Consider the following 12,232-nt stretch of genomic DNA (forward strand, 5'->3'; position numbering starts at 1 on the left):
GCCCCTGGCAGGCGTCTCCCTCCCCTGGGTCCCCTCTTCTCTTTGGCCCTCACACAGGCTCACATCTTAAATGCGGTGAAAAGTTCTCCTTTCCCCTGCCCGTCCTCTTACTTTGGAAATTCTCCACCAAGCTGCCTCCACCCAGGATCGGTGTCTAGCTCAGTCTCTGACCACAACTCTTGAGAATACAGGGGAGCGAGGGCTCTTCTTTGTCACCACCCCTCTCTCAACCCTCTGCTCTCGGCCCGCTGCCCTAACCCTGCTCATGAAACCACGCTGTTACAGTTCATCAGATTCTAGTTCTCCAAGCCCAGGACCTCTCTAGGCCATGGCCTCCTCATGCTCACTCGCTGTCCCCTACACCCCACCTCCCTGCAACGTGCACCTCTCTGTGCAAAGGACTCTCCACGGCCCGGGCCACACACCAAGGACTTGGGAGCCACTCGCCCTCGGAGGACCCACGGTCAAATCCATCTCCAGGTAAGGATGGGCTCTCACTCCACTCCAAACCAGACAACCCTCTCTGGCCTCACCAACTTCTGACCCTTCCCCCCACTGGCCAAGCGGGGGAACACTAAAGAGAATATCGTTCGCAGATGATAACATCCACCATCTGGGAGGCTGCTTAGCTTCAGGCAGTGCACACGAAGTGCTTGATGGATATCATACCTAAGCCCACACACTCCTGAGAGGTAGAATTTATCTCCACTCTTCCACGACATTACAGCACACACAGAGGTGGAGTAGCTTCCCCCGGGCTCCACAGCAGGCCGAGACCAGGTGCTTAAGCAATCGGCCTCACCTGTGTTACCACTCTGCTTCGCCCCCCCTACACCCTCAGCCACCAGGTACGGGAGGAGGCCTGTCTGAAAGGCCGCCAGGTTCCCATCCCGGGTCCCTCTGAAGCACAGCAACGACGTCCTGGCCCCTCATCCTGCCGCCCCCATCCTCCTCCCTCCTCTGCAGGTCCATCGGATCCCTTTTCCTTCTGGACCCCGCCCAGATCACTCCTTCCCCAGGACGCCTTCCTGGATAACTCCATCCAGGACTGGGAAAGAGATGCTGCATCCCGCAAGCCTTCCAGAATGCCCACTGCCTCACCCGGTCTTGGCCTTGCACTGTCTCTCGTCCGACTATCCTATGTTGGTGCCTTTCAACACGCGTGTCTGGACCAGTGTCCACACTGAGACACGTCCCTTGGGAGCAGGACCCTGTAGGCGGTGAGTCTTCTGGTGACAGGTGGTGGTTTGGTGACAGGAGCATCACAGTGGTTACAACTGTGGGGACTGGACTCAGAGGCGGGTTTGAAAGCTGGCCCGATTTGCTGGCTCTGCCGACAGGGCAAGCAAGTCACCTAGCCTCTCTGTGCCTCAGTTTCCTCAACTGTACGATGAGGCTAACTTGAATACCTAACCTCCTGGAGCTATTGAGATAATTAAAGAAGGAGGCCTCTGCCCTCGCCAATCATGTGGCAAACAAGGGGTGCGACACGGATTGCCCCAGAAATGCCTTTCCGGGCCAAGGACAAGAGCATCCACTTTTTAAACAAACAGGTGCGGGCACCCGATTTCTTCTGTAAGAATGCCTCCAACTCATGACTGCTGGCAAAACTCCTGGGGCCCAAGTAGACCCTGGCAATGACCAGCAAACAAGCTTTTTACATGAGCTCCGGCAGCAGCCACGTCACCAGGGAAGGTCTGAACGTGAAATCTGCCCTAGCTCATCGAAGCACACCCAGCTTTCACCAGCCCTTCCCACACTCCCTGAATGTTCCTGGGCACAAAGCAAGCTGTAGCAGCAAGGCTCAAAGGGCTGGTGTGGGTGGGATGGGCACGGAGCAAGAGACAAAGAAGGTGTCAGCCAGATAGTCTACGGCCCGATGCTGTCAGGGAGACTGAAGCACGATCTAAGCTCAAACCTCAGGTGTTCTTTACTAATCCTTATGTCAGTTTGGCTTTATCCTCTTAGTACACACGTTTCCCCGCAGGTTATTTGGGGAGAGGAAACCCTAGCAACCACACAGCTCGCTTCTGATGACAGTATGCCCGCCTGAAGTAAGGGTGGATTGAGCCAAGCCACAGCTGTGTCAGAGTGTGGACCTCTGGCCTCACCAAGCACAGAGCCATGATGGGTTATGGGGCATCCGTTTTTTCCTCAACCTCAGCAGAAAACAGTATCAGTTCAAGATGAAATACCAGTTGCTACTGCAAACTTGTAGAACAGTTACTCTCCAGACCCACAGACTTTGCCCACAGGCCATCTCAGAGTTTGACATCACAACACACTTCATTGGTCAGGCTTTGGAAACTCACTGACTAGATGAATCTTAGTGACTGGCCTTCTGCCATTTGACTGAAAGAAGCCAGAGATGATGTAAAATTACCAAGCCCTGAGCAGGTTCCTAGGGCCTCGGTGAGGAGCTCCTGGCAGTGAGCTGAGATCACACCTCGTGCTGCTTTCCCAGCGGCAGGATGGATCCACCTTGCTTGTTCCCACACCGGCAAGCCCTGCAGCTGGTTGTGTTCAGAGTGGAACCTTTGTCAGTTCTGCTGACTCCTGTTTTGTTTTGTTTTTTAACATTCACGTGAAATGTGATAAGACTAAGCAGATGTAAAAGCTAACCAGAAAGGAATGTCGATCCAAGGCAGAGAACAGCAGCCTTCAAGAGCTAGGCTTGGTTTCAGAAACCGTCATGTGCCGGGGAATGAAGAGGACAACCTTCAAGTGAAGTCACATTTTCCTCCATTAAGAGAAAGGGAGAGAGCCAGGAAGCACCAGGCCGAGGGTGTCATCGCCATGCCACTTCCCTCTGAGCCCCACACTCAGATGGGGCTTGAGTGCCTGAGAATAAAGTCTACAGGGGACGGGGGCTAAAGGCTTCCTCCTCACTAGTGTTTTTCTCCGTTCTCAAGTACACGGGCCTAGAATCCCAAATACTAGAATATGCTCAGGACAGTCATGTGCTGGCAAATGGTGCCATACAGATCATGATGACAACCACTCAACTGACAATGAAAACATACCTAGAAGAAGAAAGGAGGAAATTATCTTTCAAATGAACCCCAGGACAGTGGCAACCCCCTGTGCCTCGGAGCTGTACTGCGTTGCAGGCACCAAGGGCAGATGAGGTGGCCCCACGGGGGAAGTGGGAACAGCCTTGTTGGCCACAAGCTCGTGGTTCATCCCAAGTGACTGATGTGATGACATGACAGGTCTTGCAAAGAATAAGGACCCATATGTAGGGCCTCTGACTAGATTCTGGGATGGGGGAAAGACAGCAGGCCCTGCCAGGGAGGGTGCCCATCTGAACAGCTCTGTGCACAAAGTCTTCTAAAGAAGAGGACTTTACTCCAGGGTGTCGAAAGGATGAGTCAAGGGGCCTCTGGAGCCCACAGACTGGCCAAGTTGCAAAGTCCTCCCCAGGGGGAAGAAAAAATCAAGCCAAGTACACTGGAGGAGGGAGACTCATCAATTATAACCAGAGGGCAGAGGCATCCAAGAGGTCCTGAGAAAGCCTTAAAATCAGTCCTTTGGGTCAACATTGGCCATAGAAGCAACTGAGTACATGGGAAACCCTAGAATTTCTTCCCAGTTCCGTGGCCCCAGGAAAGAAGACAGCAGCTTGCTCCATCATCCAAGACACAGCAACACTTCCCCATGTCTCCCTGGCATGAAGACAACGTGACGATTAAATCCTGTGGTGACCTGAGCCCTTGCCGTGTGTCAGGCTCTGGGCCAGCACTTTCTATGCATCATCTCCTTTCATCTTGTGAGTTGGGCATCTGGCTCCTCATTTTACTGACAAGGAAACTGAGGCCCAGAGAGGTGTGGTTACCTGCCCAGGGTCCAACCCTGCCAGGATGCAAACTCCAGTTGCCTTAGTTCTATACCTCCTGTTCTTACCTAGAACCTCGCCCTTTTCAAAAGACCTCCAGACAAACCCTAATGCTCCATTGAGGATAAACCCTCAAAAGCTCATTCCCATCTAGACTGGAAGTCCCCCCCCAACAAGGATACAAACTTCTGGAAGGAAAGGGCTGTGTCTTGTTGATTACAGTATTCCCAGGGCCCTTTCCAGTCCAGAGACGTGAGCTCAGTGAACGTGCACTGGAAGGATCCAGGCTGCTTTGAACAGTATTTAGAAACAAGAAAACGTTCCAAATGAGGAAGGCAAACTTTCCTGTTAAGACACACAGGGCCCAACAGGCCCCAAACATCAAGGGGGCCTGCACATACCGTGAGTCTTCAAAGGTTCAAACCAGACCCAGCTCCGCAGGTGGACCTCCAATACCCATTTCCTCTCCACAGTGTCATGTTGTCTGAACACCCCCTCTCTGCCCCCTGAACTCTGTGGGGCCACTGGGCCTGCTCCTCTGGCAGCCCAGACCCACCCCACCTCAGCAGAGTACCACAAGTCTGAGAATACCAGGCCCACCTGAGCCCAGGTGAGCAAAAGGCTTACCTTGGTGTCGATCTTCCAGGTGATCTCCCGGATGCTCTGGAACCACTCAAACAGCTCCTCCACCTTGTCTGTGGCAAACTCCACCGGAGGGTCACCCTGCTTCTTGGGCTCCAAGATAAGGACGAAAGGCTTCTGGTTCTTCCCGTGTGGGGCTTTTACTTTGGGAAAGGATAACAAAAGGCGTCATCAGCCTGTTTGAAAGCCAAAGAAGACCAGATTTCCACTTCCCCAGGCCACTTCTCTTATGACCCCAACCCAACCATCATCGTCAGTCAGCGCTGACTGGGACGTCTACCTTGTATCAGGTAGCGGTCCATGTCTTAATGTGCAGTTCCTGTGAACGTGACCTTATTTGGAAATGGGGTCTGTGCAGATGTGTGGAAGGACCTCAGGATGAGATCGTCCCGGCATTTTGGGTAGACCCTAAATCTAGGAACCAGTGTCCTTCATCCGAGAAAGGAGAGGAAAGTTGAGGCAGAGACACAGGGGCATCAGCGGGCCATTGAAGATGGAGGCAGAGACCGCAGTGATCAGCTTAAGCCACGGACCGCCAGCAGCCGTGAGCAGCTAGGCATGGAATAGGTTCTCTCTACAGGGCAAGTATTTTCTGGAAAGAGAAAATGAAGGCTACGAGAGGAGAAATTATCGGCCAAATGATATCATCAACAACGATCTCTGGGCTCTCACGTGCCAGGCACTGCTCTGTATCTTATTTAAGTCTAATCACAGCCTTTTGGGGTGCTACTCCTGTTCTGCCCATTTTACAGGAGGGGAAACAGAGACTTGTTGAGGCAGAGTGAGCCATGGACGGTCACCGAGCTGGTAGTGGCAAAGCTGAGGCTCAAGTCAGACCTGACTCCAAGCTCCCTCCTCATCACCCTGAGCCACGTGCCTGTGCAAGTTCACGGCAGGATGACACAAAGGGCGACAGCAGGGAGGGCACGAGCCCCCAGTGCCCCAGATGCAGCTTGTCTGATGACGTGCAGTGGAAGCCCAGGCAGCTTCTGTGGTCACTATGGGGCTTGGTTTTCTCATCTGTGAACTGGAACTGGAACCAAGAATCCTTTGCCCACCTGCCTAGGCTAGTGGACTGACAGACTGCAAGGGGCATGGAGGCCAGCTACTGAGACACAGGCTGCTCAGAGAAGAAAGGCGCTCTGACTTCTTGCCCAGAAAGTCTCTCCTCACTGCCTTCAGCTCCTTCGTCTGGAAGCTGCTATATGCTCACTTAAAAGGCCCAGGAAGCACCATGCAAGTCACACCCCTGCCACCACGGTTGAGGCTGTGGGCTCCCTCATGCACCAGACTCTGAGGGGGAGGCCAGGTTTCCTGACGCCCAGCTGAGCTGCCAGGAAACTGCAGCTCCGAGAGGGAAAATAACAGGCCCAGGGTCTCGCAGCAACTGAGAGGCGGAGCTGGGCTGAGAACCAGACACCCCCAACTCTGTGCTCCACTGCAGCCCAGCCAACAGCTCAGGTCCTCCTAGAAAAGCATGGGAGACCCAGGCAGACCCCTGCAATGAGGACGGTGATGCTGGGAATAACAGCCAACATTAGTCCAGCACTTAATATATACGCACCTGGGTATATAATAACACCAGATGATAGCGCTGTACGGACGTTAAAAGCATAGCAATCAAGATGTAAGATGACAGTCATTGACCAGCTTGGCCCAATACTCAGCTTCAGCATCCAAGTCGAAGCTAGAAGGACCCAAGACAGCTGACTCCCTGTCTGGAGCGGTCCTGAGGCCAGGCTGGGGGGAAATTTGGGTGGGAATCTGGGCTGAGACCATGTGTGCACATACCAACATTATAGGTGTTGAGATCCAGTATTCCTCTGCAAAGAGACCCTAAGGGATTGTCTTCAATGATCTGTGAAGAAACAAGACATAACTCACATTCGTCTTAAAGGGAATAATGAAAAGGTAACCAGTTTCCAAAGCACACCGTTTAGCAAAGGCACTGCCTGTGGAACTGTTTAAAATGCATTTTCATTACAGGCTACGTCCACGGGGAGAGAGCTAAATAACGAAGCGTGTTGCTGATGGGGACCCAGCAGCGAGCAGGTGCTGGCAGGTTCAGTGTTTCATTTTCCAATCTGTAAAAAGGCACCTTGTGAATTCCAGAGCAGGTCTCGAAGCATTTCCACGGATCTGGTTTCAGAGACACCCTAGACCCTTTCTTCTGACATTATCAGGAAGTGGGACTGGCCTCCTTTCCAAGCCCAGCTCAAGAACCTCTGTGGCTCCCCGTGTCCTATGGGAGCAACACCTAAGCTCTGCAGTCTGGCCTCAGGGCTTTCTGGGCACTGCTCAGTCTTCCAGCTCTTCCTCTCGCGCACATTTGAACCAGGGGTCAGGTGAGGTGGGGAGTTTCCTGGTCTCGGGAAAGCTGGAAGAGCTGTGTATCTGCCCATCACGTGTACTACACCACCCCTCCCCCAGGCTAATGCCGACCGTGAGGGTAAAGGGCAACGCGGGATGGACACAGCTGGGGAGCCGGGGGCGTTCACGTCTCTGCCTCAGGCCGAGCGCAATGAACAAAACTGTTTCCACTACCACACCTTTGCTTAGGCTGTACCTCCCACCTGCAGTTCCCTTCTGCTGGTCTCTGGCTGCTGAACTCTAACTAACTTTTAACACTCAAAGGCCTCTTCCTCCATGCAGCCTTCCTAAAGTGCCCCGAGTCTCTCAGAAGGAAGTCTAAGATTCCAGCCTTGGAGCACTGCTGTTACACTGAAAGTAGCTGCTCTTCGAGCCTTCTGCGCAAGAGGCAGAGGGGAACAGAAACCAGGTTTGCAATGTCACCAGGAGGGCCTCGACTCACCTTTCCCTTGGGCCAGCCTGCTTACACCAAGCACATTCTGAATGTCAGGCTGGCCAAACGAAATGTTGTATTCGCAAGCCGCTTTAAGCAAAGGACATGGCCGTGGCCGTTTTCACTGCAGAGGGAATCCTGCATATGCAAAGCCTTCCAGCCCAGCGCAGCCTGATTTAAACCTGACTTGTCTTGTCACAGTGACCGTCACCCACAACTCGGGGGACAGTCCCAATTTCCCCGTCACTCTGCTGTCCCTGTTCAGGAGCTCCTTGGGGAACACAGGACAACGCATACAAAACGTGGAGCTGGCTCAATGGACCCCCCAGAGCAGGATCAGCGGGTCCCTCCCTGTGATGAACGATGGAGACTCACCTGCTTTTCCAGCCCCTCCGCGTCAGCTGTTGAAATGTCTTCAACGTAATTGGACGGGAAGTACTGCTGGATTCTGGTTCCGTAGTCTCCTTTCCACCTATACGGAAACACAGAGGGATCAGAGGGCCTTGGCCGAGCGGTGTTAATGATCATCACTGCTCACTAGCTCCCAGCCGATGGGGGAGGGGGAAGGTGGCAAGTGACTGAGTGTCCGGAGGAGGGGGTCGTTATCTGTGACAGCGGAGCGTATCAAACGGATCCTCGGCTTTTTTTTTTTTTTTTATCAGCAGTGAGTGCTGGGGGGTCACGTCCTCCCCTTACCATGATCCTAGTGTTTGGTCAAAGCCACCAAAAGTCAAAAGTTTCAGTGCTTTAAGTGGACGTCAGATGCCATACAAGACGAAAGCTCAGCTCTAGCGGAGGCCCAGCCCCCTTTCAGGGAGGGCTGTGAATTTAGAGACGGGGTGGGATAAGGAAGGTTCTGGAGCCAGACGGCCTGGAATCAAACCCCGTTCCACCACCAGCTACGAGGTGCTCTGTGCCTCAGACCCTCCATCTGTACGTGGGGATCATCCCAGTGCCTCCCTCAGAGGATTTTATTGGGACTATATGAGTTAACATACACCACAAGCTTTGAGTAGCACCTAGTACATATTAAGCGACCAACAGTGTTGGTTCTTGTTACTCAGCTAAAATCGTGCCCCCCACCCCTGACCTTCCCACCTCTGTAGCAACACTAATAACACGAGACATAATCAACTTTTGTACATGTCTTGATTCAACCAAACTGGCGGCACCTCCAAGATGTGCTGCCAGGTCCGGTGCCTGGACATGCAGGGCTCCTCCTCCAACCCCTCTTGTGGGCCACTTTCTGCAGCCAGGGGGCTCCTTCCAGAATGCCCCTCTGACCCCACCATACCAGTAGCTCCCGAGGCATTCAAAATTAAGCCTAGACTGTTCAGCCTGGCAATCAGAGCCTGGAATGCTATAGCCCCAGGGGCTCCTGGACCCCGACTCCTACCTCTCTGTGACTTGAACCTGATATTCATTCCACACCACCTGTGGCCACCTCCCCCTGTGGCCCTGCCATGCTGTGTAACTTCTATGCCTTGGTCTGTGCCCTTTATAGCCAGCTTGCCCCTAACCATTTAAGACTCAGCTGAGGCCTTCCTCTTCCAAGGAGCCTTCCCCAACTGCCACCTAGGCCGAGTGCTCCTCCTCTGTGCTCCTTGGCATCTGTCCCCACAGCTGTCAAACCAGTCCGCGCCTTATAGTTAGCTTAACAGTTATACATCCGTCTTCCCCTGTACGTGAGACCTTTCTCGGTCTTAATCAAATCTATCCTCGGGGGCACTTAACAAATGTTTGTTAACCTGAATAAGCAGAGAGCACTGACTGTCCCACGACCTGGTGGAAACACAGAATTGCCAGTTGTGAGCCTGTTTCACACTCTTTTCACCTTCATTTCTCCAGACCTATCTCCAGCAAAGTCTGGCTGTATTCAGGGCGACTGTATGGACCATTTGCCCAGAACTGAATGGTTTATACCTGTGGTCCAGATGTAGTATCAACAGCACATTCCCTCCACTCTAGAACGCATCCTGGTTTGAACCACAATTATTTGGTCCTTTAGTCTGGGAGGATGCAAAAAAATGTGGTCTGAGGCAGACATCCCACTAGGTGGCAATACTGTCACCAGGGAGAGAATAAGAAATGAGGGGACCTCAGCTGGGCATAAGGTTTACCCTCAGTCCCTCACTAAAGGCACTTATTCCAGTCTCTTAACTCATCTTGAGACAAGATCTCTGGGGATCCAGGTAAGAAATGGGTTGGAAAGAGGGGGTTCTCCAAATTAAAAAAAAACAAAAAGAAAGTCTGAACACCTAGATCTAGCACATGAGTAAGTAAAAAGTGTGGCCTCTTGAGTCAGAAGGCCTGGCTTCAAATCTCAGGCTGCTGTGTGACCCTGGACAAGTTACTGCACTTCTCTGTGCCTCAGTGTCATCTGTAAAATGCAGGTAAGAACAGAACCAACCTTACAGGATCACTGTGTGCATTAAATGAATTATTTCAAATGAAGTGCTTAAGACAGTGCTTGACAGTGCTCCATTCAGGCTGCTATTCAGATTTCTAAGTCAGGTCCAGCTATCTTGCAGGAGGAAGAGGTGCCAGTTTTGTGAGGCACTTGAGTCTCTGCAAGTGCTCACGGTTATGAACAAATCCTTATGGCTCTAAGGTAGGAATCATCCCATGAACCCACTTGCCTAGGAACCCACTTGCCTAGGGAACCTATGGATGGGCAGAGAATTCTTATTCCCAGGTGAAAAAGGGGAAGAGATAACTCAACCCTCAAACACCCAGGTGCCTTTGGCCTAAAAATGTACCTCTTCAATCCAGGATGGGGCCACTGCATAGCGCATGGCACTAAGCAATAGCATAAGAATTTGAATTTAAAATAATGCACAGGCTTGTGCTGTTTAGTAGCTGGACCTTGGAAAGCTTCATTCACTGCATCTATAAGTGGGGATAATCATAGTCCTAACTCTGCAGGGTTGTAACAAGGATTTGGTTAATGTATGAAAGCAGTTAGCATAGTGCTTGGCACACAGACCTCAAGAAATGGGAGCTGCTATTATAATTAAAATAATACATAATATGATGTGATGATATGATAAAGGACATGATAATTGTTATTGTTATTTATCCACTTTTCTGAATAGAGCATGCATCAGTCACCTTCCCACAGAAAGTACAAAAGGTCAAAGCCAGCCCAGAACAGCAGATAAAGGGGTCAGAGCTCCCCTCAGCCTTACCAGCCCCCAGGCTCCTTGGAGACATTGTGGATGAGGGCGCCACGGCAGAAGCTCAGCTCATCGCTTCGCTTGGCTTTGTAGTCATACAGAGCTTTCACGGTTCTCTGAGGCTTTCAGGGAAAACAAGAGGGTAAAGGTCAGGCCAGGCAACGTGAGCAGAAGGAGGCGGCTGCATTTTCTGGCACATTTGGTGCTTTTCAAAAGAGAGGGAGGCTTTAGTCCAAGGTTACAGCGCCATCTGCTGGTGAAGGACTGGCATTGCCAGGGAGCCACAGCCCCGAGGACGTATACCAGGGAGTGGGGATGGGAACTGGCCTAAGTCAGAGCCTAGGGCACCTCAGAGTGAGCCAGTATTGCTCGATTTCCTCAACAAGGAAAGGACATGCCTTTCACATTAAGCCACAACCTCCTCCTCTGAAGTCCTCAGGGCCTGTGCTCCCGGAAGTCTGTCCTCCCGGAAGTTCAAGCTCAACACTGCTTCTGGACGTCCCCAAGTCTCACCAGCATTTTTACCTAGGCCAGTGATCCCCTAACTAGGATGCTGACATTTTCCAAGAGTAACTGAGGTGCTTCTCCATGAAATTCACCAAAAGGGGGTCTGTGCACTGGCAGAAACAACACAGAACTTAGGACAAAATTCCTCTTCAGTGAATTTGCTTTAATGCCAGCTGCCTGGCAAGCATAAATCAATGACAAAATGAACACCCACACACACAGCAAGCAAACACTAACAGGAAAACCTCAGAAACCACCAGCCTGTTTAGATCAGCAGCTGCCCCTCCCCCAACCCAAGGAAATGGGGATAGGGATTTTATAAGGAATCCATAAAACCGCTCCTCAGAGCATGGGCTATGGAGTCAGACACGTGGGTTAAAATCCTTGGTTTGCCCCTTCCTTACCAGCTATATAATCTTGAGGCTCTCTCAGCCTCAGTTTCCCCGTCTGTGAAACAGGAATTAAAACTTTACATACTTCACAGGGTCATTGAGACTATTAAATGAGATAATGCATGAAAGGATAAAAATGACAATAGCTAGCATTTCTTAGTCAAAGCCCTGTTCTAGGCCTTTTATCTATAGTGTCTCCTTTAATCCTCACAACAACCCTAACAGGTAGGTAAGCAGTAGGAGTATATCCTGTTTTACAGATGAGGAAGTAGAGGTACACAGAGGTACACAAAGAAGTATCCTTGCCCAAAGTCAACCAACTGGTAAGTGACTGAGCAGAGAAAGAACCCATTAATATGAGTTACTGCCATGGTTCGTGATGTTCCATAAGAAGCAATGTGGGTTTTACGAGCTTTGCCATAGGAACCTCCAACCAGAGCTTTCGCCCTTGACTCCCCCACCTGCAAACAGTGCAGGCTCTACCTGTGCATCCTGCTTCAAGGGCAGACTTAAGGACCAGAGCCACATCTTTCCCCATGAAATTCTATAGGTCACTGCCAGACTCCAAGGCCACAAGGAAGGTATAGCCAGTGGCAGAGGGGGGTGCCATATAACGGCTTCCACAGGAGCAAGTCTCCAGCCTGACCGATGGCAGGAGAGGTCCTCATGTCAGGTCCCTCATGAACTAGAGAAACGAACCACCACTGGATGACGAAGCAGGCATGTGGCACAGCAAACTGGCTAAGAGTGCACTCCAGGGAGCATCCAAATCCCAGCTCCCCACCTTCCTCAGTAATTATTCAACCTCTATGTACCTCAGTTTCCTCATCTGTACAATGGGCACAAAAATGGTCCCTAATGCCTGGGGCTGTTACGA

At 51.6% G+C, this 12,232-nt stretch overlaps 1 protein-coding gene across 2 annotated transcripts in view; it reads right to left on the minus strand.

The window, feature by feature from the left end:
* Window positions 1–12,232, minus strand: part of PLCG2 (phospholipase C gamma 2) — a 173,756-nt gene that overhangs the window by 29,057 nt on the left and 132,467 nt on the right. For both annotated transcript variants that reach the window (XM_081216340.1, XM_081216341.1), the window contains 4 exons: window positions 10,469–10,578; window positions 7,656–7,752; window positions 6,269–6,335; window positions 4,463–4,620 (listed from right to left, as the gene is read on the minus strand). In XM_081216340.1, coding sequence (XP_081072466.1) covers window positions 4,463–4,620; window positions 6,269–6,335; window positions 7,656–7,752; window positions 10,469–10,578 — 432 coding nt within the window. The remainder of the gene's footprint in view (window positions 1–4,462; window positions 4,621–6,268; window positions 6,336–7,655; window positions 7,753–10,468; window positions 10,579–12,232) is intronic.

This window comes from Mesoplodon bidens, assembly GCF_964165515.1.
Source record: "Mesoplodon bidens genome assembly, chromosome: 18".
Classification (NCBI taxonomy): domain Eukaryota; kingdom Metazoa; phylum Chordata; class Mammalia; order Artiodactyla; family Ziphiidae; genus Mesoplodon; species Mesoplodon bidens.